This window comes from Xiphophorus hellerii, chromosome 21 (assembly GCF_003331165.1).
Source record: "Xiphophorus hellerii strain 12219 chromosome 21, Xiphophorus_hellerii-4.1, whole genome shotgun sequence".
Lineage (NCBI taxonomy): Eukaryota > Metazoa > Chordata > Actinopteri > Cyprinodontiformes > Poeciliidae > Xiphophorus > Xiphophorus hellerii.
The window spans coordinates 13241867-13268898 of record NC_045692.1 but is presented as its reverse complement, the minus strand read 5'-3'; the positions used below and the strand labels follow the sequence as shown (position 1 = coordinate 13268898).

The window sequence follows — 27032 nt, the reverse complement described above, 5'->3', positions numbered from 1 at the left end:
GATTGTTTTTTGCTGGAATACATACACTTAGAGTCCATAAACATATTTATAGGTACCGGTAATTACAAACTACCAAAAAAAAAAAGCTTTTCTTGCCTTTTACAGCTTTATCTTGCAAAGTTTTTTCCTTTTCCAAATCTTTGTTGATGAGAGAAAACTAAAGAAGCAATCACACTTAGGTGAAATGCTGGGACTTGAAATATTTCTGTCTTTTACTTGACTTTCAGGCCCCTCTAACATATTTTTCTGCAGGCTCAAGACAAAGCTTGTGTTATCTGGTTGTCCTTTTCTAGTGTCAGACATTCAGTTTTCTATTCCCGTAGACATTGAGACCTTTCTCTTCATCAGTGTGCTGATTTTTCTGAACTAGATGGAAACTAGTAAAAAAGACAAAAGGGAGTTGAGGTGACAAGCAGCTGTGGACACAGAGGTCATGTTTTTTATCAGGGTCAGGGCCACTTAAAATGATCCTTTTGGCTACCATACAAGCGGTAGTTTCACAAGTGTATTTTTCTGAATGCCAAATAATGATTTGTATCACACCCAATGACCCAAAGAAAATCTGGTATGTCGAATTAGTGGGTCACCAAAAGATCAGGGTAATAGCTAGAAGGGGAAAGAAGTGGGAATGGAACTGGAGAAAACAGGAAAAGAGGGAAGGCACCAAACTGTGCAATTCCCACGACCAGAAAATTGCCCAAATCGCTGGTGGCTCTTTCTGTCCCCCCACCTCCAAAGCATTCCATGATGAATGGGACATTTAATATCGCTCTGCTTAGGGGTATTAATGGAATGCAGTTTATCTTTTCTTCTCAGGACTATAAAACAATACATCTTCTCTGGCAGTGTATGTAAGAGAGACATTCTAGTCAGTCTAACATCTAAAATCCGAATGTGAGGACACAAACCGCTTTCCTTCCAACTCGTATAAAAAGAAAGAGTTAAGTTTTCCTCCATTCTTTTTTGCAGGATTGTTTATTTTTTGCCACATTAGAAGGCTTTGAGTATGAATTACTTGTTTAAGGTCATGCCACAATCAGATTCTAAGTCTCAATCAGATTTAAGTTTGGGCTTTGACTCGCCCACTCCAAAAGCAGTTTTAGCCTTTCAGTGTCGTTCTTGTTGATGATGTTCAGCAGTTTGTGTATGAGGGAGAAAATCCATGGTTCCATCAATTAATGGCAAGTCATCCAAGTCCTGTAGAAGTTCAGCGATCCGCGAACATTTCGCTACGATCACCATATGATGCTTTCTTATTGTTGAATCGTGAAGACTGACATTAGCAGAGGCAAGTGAGACATGCAGTGCTTTAGACATTGTTTCAGGTTACACACTGATGTTCAGGGTGCACACCTGAACATGTAATTCTGGTATGTTAACTACTTCTGAGTGAGTTTACTACAGCTCCATGTTTTCTCGATTAGTGGATAATGGTTCTCACCTTTGGGATTGCAGTGTCCCAAAGACATAAAAATGGTTTTATAACCTGCTCCAGGCTTATGGATGCTAATGATTTTGCTTCGCATCTGTTTTTGAATGTCTTTGGATTAGAACAAGACTTGTTGCTTTTTGAAATCTTGAAGCCAACTTCATGCTGACAGACAGGTTCTGCTTTAATGACTTTTATTCTATGGGACTAGCTATTCCAAAACTATATACAGTTTTTCTTCCTCTTCAGAACTACTCCATGCTAATCTTTCACACACAATCCTAGTAAAACACATTGAAGTTTGTGGTTGTTAAACGAATAAATGTGGAAAAAGGTCAAAGCGTTGCTTTTCATTTATATTTTATATTATACCATCCTAAAATTAGGCTCAACTTTGAAATGATAATCAAATTATTGCACCTTAATGGAATTTTGCTTTATAGATTGTAAATCATTAACGGCAGCTTAATGTAAAGATGCAAAATGTTATTAAAATAAGTTCCAGACCTACATCAAAATTGAATTCTACAATTAAACATTTCCAAAAGTGGCCTGGAGGGATTTGAGGTTTTAGTTTTCTTTTGGATTTTTTTTCACATTTTCTCCAGAATTTGGATCAGTAGGATTTACATAGGTAACAAAAGATAGAAAAGGCAAAGTGAAACAAAAGTAACCAATCCGCAACCTGAAAGACTAAATAATCTATAGTGATATATTTTCTGAGATAAACATGAAAAATATCTTTATTATATTTAGTGTTTGCTGTCACTAGCACATGACTTTTGAGATATTTTTATGCAGGTGCGTAGGGCAATTGAGGATAGATTTAAGGAATACATTTATGTTTACTCAGAATTGGGTTTTTTGTCAGACAGATGAGGTATTTGGGGGTTTTGTACCACTATGATGGATGAATAGAGGGAGAGAGTTCTCATGAGGAAGTGTCATCAAATCCAATCCTTGTGATTAGTCATGTATTCTCATCTTGCAAGGTGTCAAACCTATGTTTTTTTTTTCTCTTTCTATCAGGGGACACTGTAATATGATCCCAAAGAAAAAATGTTTTAGTTCTGGTTTCAGATATCTGACCACACTGAAAGTCAAGAAGCCTTTACACTACATTTGATGTATGACCTCAACATGAACCCCACCTTTCACTGATAAATGGTGACATCCTCCCCACCCCCAGTTAACAGAATATTAAAAGTCAAGAAACAAAGATGAAATTAGGCATGGGATGGTTTGGAGGTATAACGAACTGGGAAAAAAAGTTCAGTTTCAAAACTGCAAAAGCCTTTCGCCATACAAATCCTAAAATTCAAGTCCTTTAAATGAGATTAAATTACTAGAATGACCCATATTTAATCTGGCTTTATAGAGCCCAGAGGAACTCATCACTGTTGCGATCCTACCTGCTGCTGTGGACCGCTAGTCAGATGGCTGAAAGCAGATTCCTGCACTTTCCTTCAGGTTTACTGCAAAGGCGACTTTGACTGCTTGGGGAAATTATTTTCAGGATCCAAAAAGAATAAAGAAAAAACACTTAGAGCTACGTTTTGCATCGTCTACTAAAAGATAATTAAATGTTGTATAAAAACAAAAAATGTAAAAGCTTTATTCATTGATTCCTTGATGTATCAGCTGAATTTTTTTGTAGGAACATTAACTGTTACATCTTAAACTGAACAATGCCAACATATCAGTCCATTCGTCTTTTAAAGACTAGGAGCATGATATGAAGAAATGGGTTTTGATTATTTAAGCATCTGTCTTGTCACATCCACTGGTACAGATAAAGAACAGATATGAAGATAAAAAATGTTTGGTATTGAGTTGCCATTTATAGTGACTGTTACTATTTTTCTTAAATAAGATTAGTTGGATCATATTTATATGGGTTTTTTTTGTTTGTTTTTTAAACACTGTGCTCAAGTATCATGATAAAGTAGCATATTTATTTGATACTGACCCATTCCTACTCTGAGTATTCATTCTGTCTATAAGAACTATGGCCTGGAAAGTACAACAAAATGTTTTTTTCTCTCAGCGATGCATTCAAAACTAAATCTGTCTGGTTGATTTAGAGCTTGCCTCTTTGATCATTATAAACTAACTGTAGCACGTCCCCGCTGAGACACAAAAACATTGATTTCATTTTATTCACCATCACTACTTTAATGTCCTGTCATAAATCTTGTTCTTAGAGTGATATAAGCATAGTTTCTCTATTACAATAGTACAATGTGACTGACAGAAGTATGGAAATGTGTGCAGCATGATGCCTTGCTGTTAAAATGCATCATTCTGATTCGACAGCTGAGCCTGTTTAGGCTTTAACTTTGTTCAAACATTAGGTTTCAGTTGCTCCATGTTGACAGCTTCTCAGCTAAAAAAAAGAAAAAGGCTTATCCAGTGAATATATGAAGAAAACCTCTACACTGCTGACCCCTTCTCCATATACTTGTACACTTTTTTTCTTACAGAGTAAATATATTTGCTTTCGTCACCCTCATTGTGGCTACATGACATAATTCTTACTGGAAATAATTTTGCTGCAATGCGAGCGATCCAAAAGTTCAAAATCTGCATGTTCTTGTGGAAACTCATCGGAATGACTGTGCTGATAATGATTACCTACTGTGATGGTCTCTCTTGCCCCTTTGACTTCCAGCGGGCTGTCATCACAGGGCATTATGTTGACAAGGAAAAGACCAAAATATGATTAATGGCTGTCCTTTCTGTTTTTCCCCTCTCCTGCCCCACTGTTGCTATGTTCTTCTCCGTCTTCCCAGAGGATCTGGATGACCTGCGGATGGAGGGCGTAATGGGGCTGGCCTCGTCCGGCAGTAAGTTCAGCCAGGGACGCAGCTCCTATCAGTCTGAGCCACAGGCTAAAGTTACTCTCAACATCTGCTCTAGGTGTGCAAGGTAAATGTTTTCACCTTTTTCTGATCTGGAGGCTATGAAAGTGAAGAGCAATTAAATTTGAAGTCACAATTTGACAATATCAGAAATGACTTCCTTTGGTTTGTTGTCTCAACCAGCAACTAAATGGTTGTAGAATATGGATTGGTTGCTTCTTTCCTAGGTTCTGATAATCATATTATCAATCACAGCCACACAGCTTTCTTTTTTTTGTTCTTCCTTTCTTTTGTCCCTTCCTTCCTCCCTTAAGGAAGGGAATGAAACAAAATGACACAATAACTTAAACTGTTCCTGTGCTGCTTGTTTTCATAATCCCTGCATGGATAATCATACAGTTTATCATAGTTTCTCCTTTTTTATCACTGTCTTCTCCTCCGACACATTTCCTGCATCTTCCAGCATCAGTGTAGCGTTCAGATTTCATAGTTTTGGGTGCGGCGCCTCAGACAGGTGTGGGCATAGATCTCCCTTGATGCCAGTAAGAGATAAACGGGTATCTTCTTGATGAGACGCCAGGCACACATCTGTCTGTGCAAACTTCTCTGTTTTGGTTTTGTTTGCCACTTTTGCTCCATTCATGCAGCTTATCAGCTTTGTTGCAAACACAGGCTTCTGGATGTTGTCTCAGGTTCTGCTGGAATAGGTGTTGTATCTTCTGGATTTTGTTTGTAGGCAGTTTAATTGTGTGATGTTTCTGAGCAAATTATTTATACCTTTGTGCTCTAGGTACATTAGTGACAAAGTAAAGTAGCATCTGTGTGAGGGGTTATTTGGATTCTTTGTATGTTCTTTTTCAAACGCATGTTTTCACTTTTTTCATGTCAGCCATCTGTTCTTCTTCACTGTTTTACTGTCTCCTTTAGATTCCAGCCAAATTCTTGCTTTGTTCCTTTTAATCCTGACCACCAAATATTTCATGAGTTTTATCAACCAAGCAGCCCTGGGTTTTGTCTGTCATTTTTGGGGGTAACGTAAAGGCCACAAATAGATCAGCAAGCTGGAAAAATGGAGCTCACACAGTTTGCTCTTTTGTGCTTTACAGAAAACTCTCAGGTCTGACATAAATACACAGCTGTCCAGAGCAGACATGAACAGAGGTCAGAAATCAGTTTGGGTAGTTGGAACAGTGTCAGAAGATGAAGACCACCAAGACATATCCGGCCTGCGCATTGTGGGAGACCAGTAGAGTGTTAAATGATTAAAAATTTCTACAAATTTAGAAAATAATAATAATGCCATGGAAACTTGAAAAGGGTTAAAATTGGCAGCCTTTTCATAGTGCAAGCAAATTTGATTCCTTGTTATACATGCAGAGAAAGATGAGGGTGCTAAAACTGTCTGGGTAGCTCAGCGTGATAATAAACAAAGAAAGTTATCTTGTTTTTATTGCCTATTACAGCTGAGGTTAATGATAAAAGTTTTCTCTCAGGCTTCTTGTAGTTGAGCAGGATTGCACTGCAAATGTGTTAACATCCTAACACTTTAACAAACTGCACTATGTTTTTGTTTAATAACTACAGTACTTTTACTCAGTCGACAGCACGTTAGTTAATGTAGAGTATTATATTTTTACCATTAAAATTGAAAAAAATCTTTATTTTTGACAAAGATGTTTTTCGATTCATGTGTTCAAGTACAAGTTGAGTTCATTTTCAGAGAGTATATATTTAAAGTACATTACAAAACAGGTTATGTGAATGTACTGATAAGTGTTAATATTCTGAGTAGGTTCACATTTTTTAATGGTGATACACAAAACTGCAAATCGCAATGGAAACATACATGATACATGGGTAACCAAATACTGGCCACCGAACTGTCTGCTTAGAAAAACTTTGGCATGTTTAAATGAATTTTGTTGACTCCTGCTGTATGTATAAGCCCTTTTTTAAAATAAACACCTTTCAATGACGACTCACCAGATGGCTCTGAAAATGTAGAAATGAAGTGTGAGTGAACTAAAGCTGTAAACATATGACCTCATGTTACTCATGGACCTCTACGAGATTTACAATATCTGCACAAAAGATTAAAAGGGAAATACTGAAAAAAGAAAAGCAATGCTTAATCTTCATGGTACTTGAAGTTAATCCGTTGATTATGTTATTTATAAAGAAATGTTGCATATACAGCACTTACTTGCTGTTGTACATCAAATTACTAGTGGTTTTGTTACAGATCTAACCACAGTAATAAACATCCGTAGTTGAAGTTTTCAAGCTCTCATTGTACAGATTATTAAACTTTTTTTTTTTGCATTCTGCTGTTTAAACAATAACACAAATACCAGGGGCTGACATTAACTGTTTAGATAGGCTGTCTGCTTAGGTTGTGTCTGCAGTCAGCTTTTTTAACAGACCTGCTGCTTATATATTCCCATCTTTAGCTTCAAAACATTGGCTTCATAATAGTGATGGGTTGAGATCTCTGAGTTTTGACACAATGTTTGAAAAAGATTCTAGTCAATCGAAAGCCAAAAAGCCAAATGTGTGCCTTTGGTAATAGACAGAGAAAACTGTCAAACATTTCTCTCAGCCAGCTGATCAGCAGTGTGCATCAACAACTTGGAAAGTGTGGCGAAATTAGACGCTACAACTTGAGAAAACTGTACTTGATCTAGTGCTTTATGTTGCACCTTATTAAAAGAACTTTAAATAGCAGAAGTGATATAAAAGGAAGTCATTGTGGTTTTGAAACTAAATCTTAGTTAACATTTCCATCACTGTCACACTGCTATGATCAGATGAGCGGAGATTTCTGATAATGGGTTATCTTTCATTTAACTGCCTTTCATTGACTACAGTTAGAAGTATTTAATCTCAAGTATGCACATTGTTGGAACGTGTTGCATTTTGGATAGTAAAAATGAAGATTTAGTTACTTCCTTGGGTAGGCATGGAACTGTGAACACTGGACCGAGGTGGACAAGAATTGCTAACTTACCCTCCACCTCTCAGGCAAACACATCGCAATTCGGTACCTTTTTTCTGCATATGAATTCACTGTCCCACATGTTTTGGTACAAAATGTGTTTATCAATCTCAGATTAAAAGCAAAAGACCTTGTGAAGATGGTAGCTAAGGGTGGTAAGAGAAGGAGAAACAACTCTTATACTGACATGGACTGAATTGAGTGATGTGGCTTAAAAGGCAATTTTACGAAACACAAAGAAAACTTCTTAATTTGAAGACAATAAAACATTCTCTTAACAACTTCTCACAATATTTGGACACATTGTTTGGGAAATTATCAGTTTACCTAAAACAGGGAAATTTTATTCTAGTTTAATGTCACTCAGTGAAAGAGAGGGGGGAAAACAAATTTTATACAGTGTATATAAACTGCTGGTTTCAACTTTATATAAAGCCTTGCAGAGCCACTGCTAAAGAAATGCTTTTTGGTTTTACAGGGAATAAGTAGCTTTAATGCATAAAATAAGAAGGGTTGCCCTGTGGTTGACCTAGGATGCTTTTAGATACCTTCCAGAGAACATTTAACAGTGGACAACAGAAGGATATGGGTGTATAAAGACAAAAAGAAATAAAATGGGATTTTTTAATTTATTCTTTATTGTAGACCCTGTGGCTAGGAATGCAGCTGGTCTATAAAAGCAAATGGGGTTGTTTTTCTTTGTTCTTTTCTCTGATGACATGGAAATGGCTTGCAGGACCTCCATTCATTTTATGATGCATTTTTTTGTTTGTTTTAATTGACTTGTCAAAAAATAAACTGGCTTTCATTCGATGTTTTAGTTGTAAAGGCAGAAAAAGGTTATTAATGGAACACTTTATGTTTTTATCTGACAGTTTATTTATGTATCTGGGAATGTAAATTCTTTAGTGCCTTGGGGAAACCACCAAATCCATGACAGCAAATAATGTTTCTCTGCAAACACATCTACATAAAATCAAAAACAAAACTAGAAGAACTTTGAACAAAATGTGATAAAAAATCAGCAGTAGCTGGTCTGAAAGTTTAAACAATCTGAAAAATATAATTGTATAGTGTTTTTTTTTTTTTTTTGGTGAGTAAAGAGAATCTGCTTCCTTCTGTCTGTGCTAACAAAGTGAAATAACTTGTTCATGGCCAGATGTGGAAGAAAATATTGTTCGTCATATGTCGCATATTTGATTAGCCGATTGTTATAATTCGTATGGGCAATATAATAGTTACCGTATTCCTACCTATAAACATAATATCCTGGTTTCACATGAAATAAATCCTCTAAACTAACCCCTATGTATCTTCTTTCACCATCCCACATTTTACAGCAGAGATTATGAGCTTAGTAAACGTTTCCTCTTGTCTTATCGCTTCAGAATGATGGAAACCGACTCGTCTCGTCGTTATCTGACCTTCAGCTTCTAAACATGCATTGCATCCATAGTTCTCTGGCTTTGTGTACAACTTTGTATGTTTTGCGTGTTGTTTCTAGGCTGCAGGGAGACACACTATCAGACAGCCGATCTGAAGAGGATCACAGGCCTCGCATATCTGAGCAAGCTGTGCCTGACATCTCTTGTGAGTTTCATAACATAGTGGGGGGAAAAAATCTAAATATTTTTTTTTGGTTGCATATTTGTGTGTTTTTGTTACTCTGTGCTGTGTTCCTTGCTTCCCTCATTATGAATGGATTCATCTGGAGCAGCGCCAATGCCCGGGGTGGACACTGTGGCGGGTCGACTTCAGGAATGTGAGGCCTTATCTCAAGTAACAGGCTCTGTAAGTGTCCTTCCCTGCACCCATCACCAAACAATTAAGATCACTTTACAAGCCATCAATTACCTCGTAGCTCTCTCTCCTCTGCAGCTTTCTTGTCTGATATTGAGTGAAAACCACCTCAAGTTTCTTGTTAACAAAATTCTACGAGAGAAAACGATCCATCCTCATGTGGGCGTTTTAGCTCACGGAACAATTGATGGTGGAAAACAACCGATATCCCGAATTAGACATCTACCCGATATCGCTCTGCTTAACTCTAGCTAAAAACATGAAACTTTATGTTAATTCTGTGGTGGTAGGCATTTACTACACAGTTCACCTCACACATTTCAGGCAAGCAATATGTAGCTGGCCCTAACCAGACCTCTATAAAGGCAGACGCTCACATGCTGTTAATAAAATGTTCGGCTTAGAGGCTAGAGTCTCTCCATAAGCACAATAAAAGCCAATACCTTTTTCATAGTCGGCCAATTTAATTGTTAGACAAGGCATTTTACTGTAGGTTTTTCCTATAGTAGGAACAGTTTGGAGCCAAGGCAGAGCGCCGTGTGTGGAGCAGATGCAGAGTGGCTCCACACTAACTGGGAGCAGACTTTTAGAGGCTGACTGAACAAAGCCGGAGTCTGATTTTTATTTTACAAATAAAATTCTGAAAAGTGTGGCATGCATTTGCATTTAGACCCATTTCACTGTTCTTTCACTGAATGAAATCCAGGGCAACCAATTACCTTTTGACATCACCTGACTCCAAACTCTTGGATTTTGGAGTACAATCATATTCAATAAATTGGAAGATTACTGAAAACTTCATTCATTTCAGTAACTCCATAAATAAGTGAAATGTGATATAGATTAATGTCACACGTTTCAAATGATACTTTTATTCCGACGAACTAGCTTCATTGGAACACATGTTCTAATATATTGAGTATAACTCTCAATAAAGCTGTTCTATGATGATCTTTGACTTTCTTCATTGGTGAAGATTGGAGGCCAGAATTAAAAACAATTGAACATTTTTGACAAATGTATAAACTGGCATTTGTTTACATTGTCCATTAACCTAACTGAACTTGAGGCAAGAATTAGCAAAAATGTTGGCATCTATATATGCAAAGATGATAGAGTCATTCCCTTGATAGTTCTAGGAATCCTGGGTGGCTGAAAATAAAAGGACACTTAATCAGATTTTTATGTGAAGAATAAAAAAAAAAGAACATTCATTTAATTTCATCTGCATCACAATTGAAGGCACTGTAAGTCAAAACCAATGTGAACCTTACTGATAAAGTCTGGGTTTAATCCCTTCCGATGAACTGCTTATTTTAAAGGCAAAAGCTGTTAGCAGGGCATTTTATGTCTAGCTGAATAACTTTCTGAAGTTTTTTGAATTACAGAATGACAGAAATCCTGCATTAATTTGTTGATTATGTGTGAGGGACGGGGTGCTTAAATATACAATTATAAGAACAAAGGTAGACTTTGGATTTGTCGAAACTGGACAGTTTGTCTGTTGATCCACTTTTTGTTGTTGTTAAAGAAAAATTACATTAAGATCAGACATTTCGAGCATATTTTATTATGGGCATATTTATGACTGTACATAAAAATGCACAATTTAGGCTTTACACAGTTCTATTTTTGGGCTTTAAATGCCTGGTAACGTTGGAAAGCTAAAACTGTTAGTAGTTATTATTAGGCTCACAGACCCCCTGCCTCTGCCAGCTCTTTCAGGTGATAATTGCCTCATAAAGACAAATACTTTCCTAAAGCAATAGCCGGAGCAAATCCCCTCAAAAAATTCTTCTATGACCTTCTTTGTAAGAGCTGGGTGATTGGTTTTAATCAGGTTTAGCTGTGAATGGCAGGCCTGTTATGGCCATAACATTTGAGAGAGTAAAGTGTTCACTTCTCTGATAGAAATAAGATAATTAGTGTGCTGCAATGTTATGCGCATGATAAAAAGCTGGAATTTTTATGATGGTTTTGCCGCATGGCCTTTAAATATTTGGCATCGGCATAATTTGTCACACAGTTGTGCATACAATTTGGTTTTGCTAAGGCAAATCTCAACATAATTTAAGCATTTGATGAGTTATGTAGAGATGGTTGATTTTTAACAACTGTAGCGTTTGTTTCTTGTTACAGGCAGTCATAAATTGCAAAATGTACATGATTATTATTATAATGATGAAAATCCAAAATAATGAGAACATAATAAAGTCAAATTAACCAATAGAAAAAAATATATATTTTGCAGAATAGGTATTCTGAAATATTTCAAAAGACGCCAAGATACAGTTGATGTATAGGGTAGTTTTAACTTTATTTTGATAAAATGAACCTTATAAAAAAGTTACTGTTATTTTGATATGTCTTCATTCCCTGACCAAGACAAAGTTGTTACAACTAAACATTTGCAGATCTTCTGCATACTAACAGTGAATTTATTATGCAGCAATTTAATCTTTTCACCTTGTCTTGAAACTATATTCATCAGTGTGTCAATAAAATTTCTATAATCCTAATATTCATAAGAAATTGATGAATCTTCAAAATCTTTTCATAAATATATTATCTGAGCAAGCTGGGGTTACATTTCTACTGGCTTATCAGGAGTTTGATTACAGTTCAGCTCTTATAATTGAAGTATCAGTAATTCATGTTTGGCACATAGGTGATATAGATAAGAAAAGTATAGTAACATATGAGAAGGAGCTCAGTGACGATGACCTGGATTTTTTTTCTACACGCATGGACAATAAATATTATCAAACTATTAATTGATTCCTTTTTAGGAGAAATGAAGCACTGTTTCAGTGATCTGCAAGGGTACTAACAAATCTAGCTGAATTTATTAGCTTGGGACGATTAAAATCTGTCTTTGATTTGTAATAGGGATACATTTAAACAACAAAGGCACTATTTCAGAAGAACAACCAACATGTGAAGGTATTAGCTTTTAACAATACTGTCAAATTACTGATGCGTGTGTAAGTTGATAGTCTAATACACATGGACTGGTTGACATCATGTCTTTGGAATTCCCAAATGAAACTCTAATAGGGTTATTGTCAATATGCCATTTGTTTTTGGCTGCCTCTGGTACACAAGTTCCTAAAGTTCATTAGGTGAATCTGTTGTGTGCCAAAACAAAAGGAAATGATTAGAAGTGCAGCGTGGCCTCTCATAACCTGTCGGCTCCCCATTATGCCCAAAGCTAGACGAGACTACATTAGCCACTATAGTTGTAGAGAAAACAAGGCTATTGCTGTCTTCTTGTAAATTCTAGTACAACAATCTGTTTTATAAAGGAAATGTACTTTTAAGATTGAACAGTTCTTTTCAAAAAAGCAGGTAGTTAAATTAAATAAGAACAAAAAAAGTGTCGAGTTATTATCAGACATGCCACTCATGCTCTGCAAAATGAATACAAGGTTTTTCTCAGCACTTGCATTTTAACCTTTTTTTTAATCTATTGAATCTACAATCAGTGTGCAGCATGTGCAGGAAATCCACTGCTAAGTTACTCTATGCTGCTGCTGGTGAAGACTCCAGGCCCTCTAAAATTTTTGCTAGTTTTTTATAAAAAAAATTAGGGATGATTAGATTATTTATTTATTGATATAATTTTTTTTTAGTTATTTAACTGATTGATACCTGCAGTAGGCCCATGCTTACCTTCCAGTTCAGTTGGTTTCCCTCATAGTCATAAAGGCAACTTTTACTTGCTTTACCCTGCTGATCAAGAAAACTGAAGCCACATGTCGTTTGAGGGCAATCACCATAGCAACAGCAGAACAACCAGAAAATAATTACTTATTAATCAGAGTCACAGAATTTATTTATATTATTAGATGGACTTTCTTGTGAAGAAAACAAGAGTTTAACAGCCATTAAATAATCAAGATTTTATCATTTCTCATTTGAAGTTGAAGTGTTGAAGTTCACAGTGCTTTGATTGGCTGCTGCTCCCCATGTGCCCACCCCCAGCTGCTGATGAGATGGTTCTTTCCTTTGTCTGATTTTTTGGTGCTAGAGCTTCGCCAGTGGAAACTCAAATTAACCAGCTTGGTTTTAAAGGGCCTAGTGATTAAAATTAATCGCTGCTCATTCTGCTTCCCACTTCACACCTACTTGCAAACTTGTCTCATTGACCACTTTCCTTGGAGGTTTAGAGGCATAATAGTTGTGGGTTAACTCCAAACCAACAAGTGCCATCTGAAGCGGATTATAAATCCCTAGTAGGTATTAAACAATACATAAACAACTATTAAAGGAGGTTTCAGTAAGCTACAAAACGAATTGTAAAATAAGATGTGCATGATAGAAGTATGTTTCAGGTTGAACCTGTCTTGGTTTCCATGTAAAATTTGTCTAAATATCTTTTTTTAGCTCGATAACTGCACACACAAATATGAAACGGTTATTTTTTCTTCTTTTTTAATACTTCTTGTTGTGTGCTAAGCCACACTGGCACAAATCCCAGATTGTGGTGATCTTAAGAGCTGACCACACACACATAGCTGAGAACACACAGTACATATTAAGACTTCCATGCATTTTTCTTTTTTTTTGCTAACTTGATTTCAACATGCAAAAAATAAAAAAAAAGTTTGATCCATATTTGTCATTCCCACTTTTGTCTTGAATTTCTTCCTTTTGTGGTCACATAGAGATAGGGAGCATTATTAAAATATGGTTTTGCACCACTGATACAAATCTACTCAGTGAAAGTCTATCTGTTTGCTGGAGATGGAAAAGAAATGGGTTTTTTTTTCCTGCAGATTAAAAAATCTAAACTCAGCCTCAAAACAAATGGGAAGAAAAGCTTTATATTGTCTGGCATGAGAATGACGGCTGCAAAATTAAATTGAGATTGCTTTTCATGACTTCATTATGTATTTTCAGGCTCTAATCAAGACTGTTTTTGTTCGATTCATGTTTCCCAAATTACACTGAGCCATTTATGCTTTTTACATATTTCTTTGCTTTGCATTATAATGCCTGATTGTACATGTAGATGTTTTCTATTGAACTTCCTAAAAATGTATGAGTTTACCAAAATCAATCAAGACAAGAAGAGATTTTGATTGTCGTGTTTGTTTATGAGTTGATGTTATCTGATTGGAGTAATTGTTTGCAGTGTGTAAAGTTGTTTTGTTTAGGCTTTCAGGACTCCTGAAGACTGGTTGCCTCAACCTCCAGTCTGGAGTCTCCGGGATAAACTTTGATTCTTGTAAGATTGAAAATCCCCCCCCCCCCCCCCCCCCCCCAAAAGCAACGTGGTTGTATAGTAACAATTTCAAATATGTATTTGGTTTTCCTAAAGAATTTTAGCTGCAACGCCTTTTAAGTTAATATGTTACAGTCTGGTAATGACTTTACAGTGCATGGGGAAATTAAAAAATCGCATCATGTTTGTGGCCTTGTGTGCTGCAGCCGAGGAGACCCAAAGCGAGAGGCGGAGAAGATGATGTAATGCTGTTGGATTTGGGGAGATACCGCCAAAGAAAAAGAAATAGTCGAGTAGTGGATTCAGTTATGATGTTCAATTCACATCACTGCTTTATGAGGGCTGTAATTAAAGAATGGCTTGTGGTGATGTGGTTTTGCTGCCTCAAAATGCTTCATGTCTCTGACAGGCACCAAGATCAATGAGATGGACTTGAAATTTAATGGTCAGCTGTACATAAGAGAGTATCAGTGTTCCTTGTTTTGCTCAGATACATGTTTAGTAAAAATGGAGTACAGCATCTTGCAAAAAACATCACATCCCTTCGACTTGCTAAAACCATAAACTTCAACGGGTTTTATTGGGGTTTTATGAGACGGAGCAAAACAAAGTGGTGTATAATTGTGAAAGGCAAGAAAAGAATACATGCAGCATACATACACTTCTTTCTTTATAATTGCAATATTTTTACTATAGTACCTACAGGTCAGGTATACATCTACCAACTTCGCATATCTAGAGGCTGAAATTTTAAATTTCTGATAATTCTTTGCAAAGTAACTTAGGTTCCTCCTGACTGACAGGAGAGCTTCTGCAGACATCAATTCTTTAGTAGATTTAGGTCTGGGGCCATACTTTCAAAGATCGTCTGTCCTCTCGGAGAGTTCCTAACTTAGCTTTAAATTCCTGCCCAAGTGTCTTGACTTCAGAGTGATTTAGCCAATTGCTGAGAACAACTCTGAGCGAGGAGACGACAGAAATTACTAGATTAGTGAGAAGATGTGGTTGACCCTGTTGCTAGGTCCCTAGAAGTGATTGGCTTCTTTTCTTCTTCTACTAATTGTTTAACGGTGGTTGGGAAACAACGTAATGGAGCATTTACGCCACCAACTGGTAAAGAGTGTGGACCAAATGTCATTACAAATAAAATAAAAAATCATGACCTGTCATACAAATTACTCTCTTATAAATGGAATGTGAACTGGTAGCTTTTCCTTCTTGAGCCTTTCTTAAATATACCAATACTCAGCCCAACCCCTAATCTTTGCAGAATCTTTCTTGACACTCTGAGGCTCACAAAAACTCCCTGAGTACTCTTCGCATTTTGTCATGTTAGGCGCTCTCTTAAGGCCTAAGAAGCTGGTTTTTTTTGGTTCTCATTATGCTGTTTGCCCACTAATGTTCTCTAGCAAACCCCTGAACGGCTGAATTTATACTGAAAATGAATTACACACAGATGAGCCCAATTTACTAATGAAGTTACATCTGAAGTTAGTTGTTCGTACTGGGTTGTACTTTAGGGCTTTGCATCAGTTTTATTTCCACTAAGCAATTATGCACTACTTTGTAGTAGTCCATCTCATTAAATCCCAATAAAATACAATAACGTGCTGTTATGTAAGAAAATGTTAAAACATTTAATGTAATAGAAGTTTTCTAAGCACTGTACTAAATCTATTTTATGCATTTTTAACAAAGAACAAATTTGAGTACATGTTCGTCCTCCAGAGATTTAAAATGTATATAATTTTAAATTTGGTTGAGGGAAGTTGCTCTGTATGGACAATAATGTAAACTACATAAACAATATTGGCTCCTCATGATCTCAAACTAAGAAGTAGAAACTGTACAAACAAAATCTATATATGTTTATTTTTTTATTGTTTTCCTGAATTGTTTATGCAATCTACAAAACAAATGGTTACATGCACCTGCTGTTTCCTCATTATACTAATGTACCTAAAGCCAATGTTTGGAACTCGTGAAGTAATTGGCCAGTCAAACAAAAATTTCTTCAAACAAAGATTTATGGCTGCGGTGTGTTTAGGATCACACTCTGTTCAAAACTCCTATACTTGTCAAGATTCCCTAGGCTCAGATTGATATTTTTATTAAGCATGGGCATTCAAATATAAGCTTATAAATCAGACCAGAACTGCCATCTCTTGTACTCTTTGGCAACTAGGCATGAGCACCATGACGCAACTGGAAAGCAGTTAGGAAGATAATGCCAGAGTTTCCTCTGCCAAAACAGCCCGTTTGGATTATTAATTTTTTTAATTTGTATCTTTGAAGACTTTTTTCAGTTGTGTTCAGGCTTGCAGCTCATAATAGTCGTATTCATTTTCATGCCCAAAGCTGAGAAATAATTTTAAAAAAAGCATGAAAGAAAGTGAGAACAAGATCAACTGAGAACAAAAGTCAAAGTTGCTGAAGATCAATGAAATTACATTTGGATTGTAGAAATCGGGGATCATTGCATAAAAGAATGGCCACGTAAAGAATGTGGTGAAAGCAAGGGACTCCAACTGGAATGCGAGTTCATAACAAAAATATTTATATTAACATTTATCCATTTATCGCAAGGCAACCCTTTGGTGGACATCTTCCACATCTTCCATTAAGAAAGTGGAGTCTGGGGAATTTACGATCAGGTCTCCAGTCTGTGGTGCCGAGGTCACTGAGTACGTTAAAAAGCTCCTAGCTTGGATGAGAGTCGCCCACAGTTCCTTAACGTTGAATGTCATGGGGCTGTGTTGGTTGATGCGATTCTGAAACAGTGCAGCTTAAGTGTGCCACAGAAGCCAGACCCAACAGTCAAACAAATAATTTTGGCCTGATTTCACTTGAATTTCAGGTTGGGTTCTGGTAGGGCTCTGGCCATAAATGTGAATAAAAGAGCAACTTTAGACTTGGGTGGTGGCCCGCCATGTATAAATAGGGAGGGTGCCTGGAGTTCACCCAGTCAGTCTAAATTTATATTGTCAACTTGAAGAAGGTGTTGGACCATGTCCATCGGGGAATCCTTTTGAGGTGCTCCAGGTGTATGAAGTACCAGGACCCTCGATACAGGTTGTTAGGTCACTGTACGCCAGAGTTTGCTCCACATTGCCAGCAGTGAGTCTGAATTTCATAGCGGTCAAGTTCTGAAACTCAATTAAAATCACTTCAAACTCAGAGAAAGTTTCTATTAATCTATGTATCTTTATCTTGCTTCATTCAAACTTAAGATCTATAAATAATCAACAATCCTGGGGAGTTGTGATGACTTTAATCTGTATCACAGGAAATAATTGCTGAAATTTTTTTTAACTTCACATTTAAAACTTTTGCAGAAAAAACAAAGCTTCACTTGCTTCATAGTCACGAAGGTGCTGAGAGCTTGTGTCCCCACTTTCTTTACTTAAATATTTCTGATAAGGTTGCTGGATTTTTTCAATTTATTTGATTGCAAGCTCTGTAAATCTCTTTTATATTCATCATGGGTTGCAGGGTATTAATGTCCTCCCTACCAGGGTAGATTTGTACTCTCTTTTGTCTGAGTTAGCCCTGGTTCCAGCAGTAAAAACACAGAGAGGGAGAAAACCTGCAGTGAGGAAAAAACATTTGATTTTCTTCTTGTATACCAACCAGATTGGGTGCCAATGCTTTGGATAGTAACTCACAACAATGCCACTTTTACGGATAGTCATTGTTATCATCAATGTCGGGCTAAATATTTTACCTTTTTAATTTGCAGTCAACAGTTTGGAACCTTGTACTGCTTTTATTAATGTTGTGACTTTCTAGTAATGCTAGTACTACTATTCTCTGTGATGATAACTATATACAACTTAAAAATAAGTTTTAACAAGTTTTTCTAACTTTTCTACCCCTTGGTAGCTGTGATGTCAGGTGAGATACATTTCTTTATGCTTTGTGGACTTTATCATTGTGGTGTGTGTGTACATCAAAGGGCGATCCCTGAGTATTGCTTTAGGAGTATGCTGAACATATCTATTACCAGATGTCTCAGAGCATCTCAACACTTAGTCAAGTCAGCTCTGTTTCTCATTAAAAGCTTAGCATATCAAATGATGTAAGCGCTGGCATCCGGCGCATCATAACTTATCTTGTGTAAACTAAACAAACAGGTGGTGGGATTATGGCTGTCAAGTTTTATTTCTCACCTGTGCTTAGAGCTCACGAACATTAAATGCATTAACTCTATACATCATCCGGCCACACAAAAGAATAAAATTACGATTAGGCAAGCTTCCATTACACAACTTGGCAAAGCTCAGTATGTCTTACAGGTTTTTTTCCATACAGATCACAAATAGTGTGTGAAGATGTGTCTGAAATGAAATAACTTTGAAAAAGTTACATTTTGCTCTGAGTTATAATTGTGCTGACAAACCTAATGCCAACACACCAGTGCGCAAAGGCTAAGGGTCTCTGCTGATGGTTATAGAAAAATGTCCTAAACCACTACTGACTGTCTAGTGGGCCACATTCACTTAACAGAGTTCCCTCCATGTTGGATGCTTTCATCTACACTTGCTGTGGTTTCTTGTGTTTTTCTAAAGCCCATAAAATAATAATTGGTTCTTTTTTTCTCCCCAGCAGATATGGCTCAGATACTTTCAGCAATAGCTAAAAATTATATAAAGAGTTAATTGAAGGGTCTTTCTTCTAATGTGACTTGCTCATTTTTTCTGCTCCCCTCTCTAACTAGCGTCAGGCTGTCTGGGAGGCTGATCTGAAGTCTGCGAGAGGTGGGAGTTCTGTTGGGCAGACGGGGCTGCTGCTTGGTGACTCCCTCTTTTCCAAAGAGCTGGAGAACATGGGCAAACAGCTTGCTGGTAGGCAGTGTGTGTGTGCATGTGCGTGTTTCTATGATGAACATGTTTTTGCAGTGTGTCTTTGTGCCTGCAGAGTTCCAGTGCTTGTTTTAGGAACTTCTAATGCAAATTATTTTCAAATGTTCTTCTTTTGTCATTCATTTGTTGTTTATTTCTAACAGAGACAAGTGGTTAGTAATGGGAAAATACCAAGACATTTTTATGCCTATGCAAATTCACAATGCCTTCTCCCAGATGTACGGTAGTTTTAAGAACAGAATGACAACATTCTTTAAGGACAGATGATGTGAAGCAAAGCAAATTAACCACAATAAGACAATTCAGAACCAAATGTTCTACACAGCTGTTTTATTTTTAAAGAAACATCTTCAGTTTTCATTTAAAATTTGCCCGCAGCTTAATTTGGCTTATGCTGGTTGGAAAGTTCACATATTAAGCCCATGACAATTACGCTGCCAAGGACTTAATGACAAGTCTAAAGATTTTGCCACAAGTGACACAGTTCTTCCATTATTTATACTCCGCATCTGCACAACTGCTACAATAACAACACTTTATTTCACACTTGTTATAAACAAACATGTCCCCCATGAGAAGAGGTTGGATGGTTGAAACTGAAAGTAAAGCTTTCAGTTTTCAGTTGTTACTGTGCTTGCAGGTATCTGATCACTTGGTGAATGAAACATCATTTTGAGATGTTTTGATTATTTGAAAATAAATTTGTAACCGAAGACGGGGATGTAACCAAAAGGTAATGTCCCCAGTCTTGACTCAGCAGGACACCGTGAACATGTTTTAATCAAATTTTCTTGGCAGTGATAAGATCTGATAAGCTTCTGGTCAAACGTCTTTGCTGTTTGTTACCAAACACCTTAAAGCATAAAATGGAGAGAGTTGCAGTAAAGACTTGTTGCATTTCGTAGTCACTTGTGTCTGATAAGTGGCAAAAAAAGAAGTATAGATAATTTTATATCATATAAGCTACTACAGATCTGAAAAGCGCCAACCAAAAAGTTGCTGTTGCAAAAAAAATCTGTTTGATGTGCTGTTCCACACATGTACACATACTTTGGATTATTATTCATAGAATTTATGGGGGTATAGATTACAGCAAGGGAAAGAGTCAAGCCAAAGTATGTGTTACTTTTGGACAAAGAAAGTGTTCCCATTGGTAAAAAACATTGCCTTACTTGAATCAAATCTTTTTTTTTTTTAGCAAAAATGCTACAAGACAAAATAAAAATGTCACTCTCCACATGGTTAATATTTGTTTTAACTCCAGTGATGTCAGGTTGATTTAATGAAACTGCTGAACTGGTTATAGCATTTGCTATAGATTGACATATTCCAGGAATGTTGAATTGTTTTGCAATTTGACCTATATTATTCATGGTATCCAGTTCTCATCTTTGATATGTATGACATCTAAGAGAGTTGGAGGCTGTTTTCACTATTTTATCACATATGTATTGGTTTATGAAACAGATTGTAGTCTGGAATGTAGGCTAGAGGGAGAGACGCCACTTAGTGTCATGTGTCACACACTTGTTTGTTTTTTGCATGTCTTCCCACTCAGTTTGACAGCATCACACTGTGTAAAGAGCCTGTACATATCGTCACATACGAGAATTATTTGAAGCATATTGATTGAACAAAGTGAACTGAAGGTTTGTTGTCCACAAAGTAGCATATGCTTTTCAAATGACACAGAAAGACAATGATTTCTGTTAATGCAGAGATCGCCAAAAGCTTTAATTGCTATTTTTCACGTGTATTAACCATTCTGATCGAACTTTCTTAGCACAGGTCTCATTCTAGATGTTTAAGCAAAATAATTTAAGTATTTCAACTTGACTGTACCATCTGTCTCATGACTGAGAGAGAACATTTATTTTTGTTAAATGCAAGCAAATTACTGTTCAGAAGAAATAACATCAGATTTTCCGGTTCAGAGTCACTGTATCACTGTTTGTTTAAAAAGTTGCTAGACTGATTTATGTCTTTGTTTTATTGCAGCACATTATGAGAATATATGTTTTTTTTAAACCTGTTTTACCTTTATTGCAGGCATGTGGATTTTACAGTCGTCAAATAACTTTTTTCACATAGAACCAGATTAATTTGGATATCTTTTGAAGTATTATGAAACATGAAATAACAAGATAACATTTTAGTTTTACTCAGAATTTGCTAGAATGTTTTAGGTAAAGTTTAAATACATATTTGTAGAACATTATTAGAAATCTGTTTTTTTGTTTGTTTTGTTTTTCTTTTAAATCTCATCAGAAAGTTTGATAGACATGCAGTGTTTTTTTACAGAATCTGTCTGATTGCTCTGCAATGCTGTGGAAAAAACCTTTTGAGCCTTTTGTTTCTCTTATTCAAGTGGTATTACTTACTTTTTAAGGTACTATACATCATTCAAATGTCTAATTTCCTTTTTCTTTATTGCATTTGTAAACAATTGTTGACTTACGACATTTGCCAATTTATTGTGAGAAAAATTATATAGAGGGTAACTGAATAACACAGTTTCTCATATAATCTCATGGTTTAATGGATGCGTCTGGAAGTTCTCTAATTGTACCGAAGTTGAATTATCTTTTTATCGTAAACATTGCAATGTTGGGAAAGTATGCTTTGTCTGTTTCTACTAAATTCCGTAGGTGGCGTTTTAATTTATCCAGCAGGCTTCATTCTGAATAGTTGTAGGCCTGGAGGCAAGTATGTCGTTAGTGCTCTTGTTTATTTTCAGAGGAGGGACCCAATAATCCTTGCATGATTTCTGAATGGTTTTATAGCGTGCTGTGGCCATGTACTCTCAGCACGTGCATCTGCTTCTTGATCAAAGGCTTTAATAGATTCGGTCTGTTTGTATTTCTTCTTGTCTCCTCTGTCTTATTTTCCACTTTGCTTTCTTTCTCTGTCTCCTTATTCTGAAATTCAGATCACAACGATGCAAGCTTAATACCAGCTGTATTTTGATGTGTGTGTTTTCCCACATCTTTGATCACCAGAAGCTGTCATTTCGCATCAGTTGCTGTAAAAGTAGAACTATGTTTACCATATCAGCAGCAGAGAATCTTAAAAAGATGCTGCTTTTATTAGACTGCTCTTTTAATGTTAGGAAGTTTGTAGAGCTGGTTTACAGAAAGATCATGACTCTTGTAACCGTTTATGGAAGGGAGGAAGATTTACGAAACAAAAACATGTGGTGTTATCATTAGAATTGTAAATATTCAGTACAACACATCGGCTTTACGGGAACAGACAGCTAACGAACATATCCTGTTTACAGTTGAATATAATAATCACATGAGAATTTATTAACACAGTGTAGGCGGTTAGCAACTCAAACTAGAAATTCATACAGAAACTGTTTTTATTTGAACCCTGTAATATTTATTTCAATGTGATACCAGGGTGTCTCCCTGGATTTAGGTTTGGTCTTACGGTCAGTAGCTGTGCAGGCGTGTCAGCTAATTAGAGTCCTGTTTTGAAGCTTAAATTAAATGCAACCAAAAGCTGATGTCATGGTATGATCTGAACTACCACAAATTTAAACATCCTAAAAATAATTTGACCAAATAAAAAGGGTTATTTGTTACCTTATTTGTAATACAGTTTAAGTTACACAAACACAGGCTTGATGTCATGCAGTATACATGCAGATTATTGGGCCTATAAGCTACATTGTAAAAGTTTACTTTTGTTTTTCTTTTAATCTTTCAGTTCATTACGTTTTTATAGTACTAGATCACAAAAAAGTTATTTCAATGCATGTTTTTATTTATGTTTGTAAGATCCAATCATACCGTCAGTTTCAGATCCAGTTATATGGATTCAGTCCAATTACAATACTTTAGTTGAATTAAGTTGATCAGATGTCCCATTTACTGAGAATGGAGGTGATGACAGTGGAACTAAACCTTTCCATTTGAACAAAAAATAAAAAATTAGAAGCAGTGGTAAAAACATTTAAAAACTACATAGAGTTAATAGAGGAAATTATTCTGTCAGTGGCTGTCTTGGATACATACAGACACATCCTAAACACTGAACCACTTGTTCAGTGTGGTCCATAGCATGTACTCAAGACCACTTGAGTACAAGATATGGAAAAACAACTTCAACAAAGTCCATTAAGATAATAGCAGCAATTGCTTTGTCATTGTCTCTGTCCAGAAAACAAAATACAGTAAACACAAAACAACCGAGCCAGGAATACTTTATATGGAAAAGAAAAACAAAGAAAGTTCATAAAGTTAATTGCAGAAATAACAAAGTAAATTATGCTCCCCAGGAGCTGAGATGACTAAACGTAAAATCATCGGATCAAAGGTACATTCAATGAAAATGAAAAACAAGGAAAATTCACATTTTCAGTTCATGGCAGACTGTGTGAAAGAAATAGTCATAGCTAAACATCAAAGCTCTAAGATAGCACTATGTTCTATGGAAAATTAGATGAAAAATTACATAATTAATGGCAGCAAAAAACTTCTTCAATTATTATATTATCTCTAGGTCACAGTCGCATTCCAAATATGAAAGACAAACTAGAAAAGTTCATAAGATTAAACTCAACCGTATCTCCATAAGGCCTACCTTACACCGAAAGCCCATCTAAAGTTAAAAATGTAAACGTATTGTCAAATAAAAATGTAGATTAACTCTAAAAACTGTGTGGAAAACATCTGTAAACAACGTTTTTCCCCCCTAAGTTTAATGATGGGTAGCACTGCAGATATCTTCTACTTTGCATACTAAATGGACATTTGTCAGTGAGCAGCAACATGTGGTTCATATTAGCTTGTGGAAAATGTTGTTTGCATGGGAGCAAAAGCACCATTCACTCAAAAACAAGGAAGTCGAGGTTTATGGAATACTTGTCATGCTTCCTTTTGTTATTTACTCGACGCCACACATACACAGTTTAGGACTCACTCCTGATGACTCACTTGTGAAATTATTCCCTGCACATGATAACTCCCAGACAGTTTTGTTGAAGACAAGATTGCCAACATTTGTATCAGAATCATAACAAATAAGGAGGGAAAATGAGCCAGATGTTGATCCCACAAGTTGGCAGAATCTGGTCTTTCACAAACAAAAATTGTTTCTAAAACTAGCAGAGAGGCAAACAAATTAGTTGTTGTCATGAAAGGGTAGAAAAACTTCTTGCATTCTGTGCTCACTGCAGCTCGACTTGGGAGGTTTTTTTTTTTGTTTGTTTTTTTTATTACGGGGAACCTGAATTTACCACAGTTGACGAGGTCTAGAAATATTGTCATCCATTAACCAGAAGAAGGATGAAAGTAAGCAAGTCTCGCCCTCTTCAATGCTCAGTAAAATTTGTGAATCATCTGTCCAGTGGGACGTAGACCTGCGGTTTTTATATTTATTTTTTTCCCTTCTGAGTTATGATCAAAAGCAGGAGTGACGTTATGATGGAATCTTGGAAGATAATTTGATCAGGGATTTGTACAGAGTATTACAGGCACTGTTACGAAGATCTGCAAACTGAGTCCAAATGTCAGTAAAATTTTTGGAAGAAAGATTTGAAAACAGAAAAAGCGATAAGAATAATCTTTATTAAAGTTCTACATGGGATAAATTATATGTATTAATCCAGCTTGTCATGAATGGGTGGATAAAATAAGCCAAGATGTTGTATCATGTAGCACTGATATCTGCTTTAAATTAAATGATGTGAATAAATCTGTTATTTATCAGAAGTCTGTTTTAAATGATTAAATCTTTTAATCAAATTCATGAATACACATTAGTAGAAGGAAGGAGGTTTTGTGTATTTCTTAAGATAAATTTGTAATCATTAACATTGTTCCACTTCAAATAAAAAAAAACTACACAAATAAACCACTGAGATCTAATGATTATCAGGTATTAAGTTAATCTTTTTATTTAGTCTCTAAGAACCGCCTATTAGAAGTGAAAGAAACACAAACTAGAAAACCAATCTTCAATTTTTCTTCATTTTAGTGAGAAATTAGTAATGCAATTACTAATTGTGTGTTGCCCCTGGGATTTATCTAAAATCACAACACATTTGAATTAAATGAATGGCTCACTACAAGATCTTTGACAAATTTGATGGTATGCTTTGATGGGGGGAAAAAAAGTCTTGCTTGAATGTTACTCCTGAACAGCTAAGTGGCTGATGAAAGAAAAACATTAATTGTAACAAAATCCACATAGATGAGAAAAACAAACAAATAAATATGCAGTAAATCAGTCCTGGTTCTCACTCAGGCAAACCTCCATCTAATTCTATTCATCTGAGTCTCAGAGCTCAAGTGCCTTGGGGCGCTGGCATCTCGGAGACCAATCATTAGGCCCTCATCAGCCAACCAGAGTCAGACTTTTAGGAAGCGTATTGCCAAGCTGAGTTGAAAGTCAATCAAAAAAGGGGATTTGGTTTTTTTTTTCTGCATTCTTTGCACTTCAGAGAGTTTCAAGAATCCAAGTAATCAATCATCTGTTTCCACATTTAAGGTTTCAGACCTACAACCATTTTATTGAATGATTTCATGTTTTTTTTTTTATATTTATTTTTAAATATTCTTAAATTAATAATGGATTATTTTAAAAATGTATCTGAAACTCTAATGACTCTAATGAATTTAGTTGCTCTCTGACATATTGACACTCAGATCAAGCTCTACAGGATGATGAACATAGAAACATTGACATTTTGAGGTTTCAGTACGCTGTGTGTGGAAAAGGGTTTATAGCTAATCAAAAGGTTGGTCAAAGGTATTTTGAGGGCGTTTAGAAAAATGCAGTTAAAATGACGTTTAAGGTCAGGTTTGTGGTGCTTATACACACCATAATTAAGACGTTAAAATATTATGTGCTTTGGTATATTTTTTTGAAAAAATGTTCAACTAAAACATTTAGTTATTTTTTTCTGTCATCTTGTAGATTTTTTTTTTCATATATTTTCTTTTGATCACTATTTGTAACGTAGCATCTTTCCTTTATGTTTAAAAAAGAACCTTGAAATTGAGACTCCTTTTATTTTTCAGAGGTTGAGAAAGACCTGGCCAAACTGGCAGAAGTAGGAAAGATGACCAGTCGGAGCACCAACAATCCACATGGAAGTCTACTCCACACCCCACTACGGCACCGAACACTACCAGACACTCTTCCTCTCACCAGCCTCATCTCCAGGCCTCAGTCTCCAGCCGGTGGCCTCTCAGGCAAGTCCTGTGGTATCGGCCTCCCCTTGCTAAGCCCCAAGCCCACCTCCCTATCCATGTCCATGTCAATGGGCAGGACCCCCAGCAACCCCAGTAGCAGAACTCAAACCCCCAGAACACCCAGCAGACCCCTGACCCCGAACAGCCTATTGACGCGCTCCTCCTTTAACCCCGGCACTCATAAAGAAGTAACATTCCGGAGGTCAAGGAGCCGACCTGTGACACCTACAAGTCAGCCGCCACTTCCTCGACCACTGCTCACCCCTCCGGGACTAAGTACCACAGACAGCCTTGGTGCCAGCCTTCGGGCGTATCTGTCTGAGGTAAGACAGCAGCAGATGAACATTTTGATTTTGAAGCACACTGATATCAATGTTTATCCATATCTTTTACTACAAATGTCCAAGAAACAGGTAATTGTGTTAAGCTGTATGTTGTCCACTCTTTTATAAACATTGAAAAGTCAAGTTAATCGTTTATATACTGGAAACAAATGCCAAAGGAATTCCACTGCCTATACATCATGTCTTTACTTGAATAACCACTGCTGTGGTTTTATACTATAGACAATCTCAAAGTAACGCATAATTGTGAAATGTAAGAAAAACTTACCGGTATGTTTTTTTCACAGGTGTCTTTAAAGGGTGGTATGC

The 27032-nt window shown here is 36.3% G+C and overlaps 1 protein-coding gene across 1 annotated transcript in view; it reads left to right on the top strand.

Annotated features, from left to right (window-relative positions):
- The window catches only part of c21h8orf34 (chromosome 21 C8orf34 homolog), an 81612-nt gene that overhangs the window by 42046 nt on the left and 12534 nt on the right, over positions 1-27032 (top strand). The window contains exons 8-12 of the mRNA XM_032551795.1: positions 4222-4357; positions 8790-8875; positions 9003-9076; positions 19030-19156; positions 26206-26702. Coding sequence (XP_032407686.1) covers positions 4222-4357; positions 8790-8875; positions 9003-9076; positions 19030-19156; positions 26206-26702 — 920 coding nt within the window. The remainder of the gene's footprint in view (positions 1-4221; positions 4358-8789; positions 8876-9002; positions 9077-19029; positions 19157-26205; positions 26703-27032) is intronic.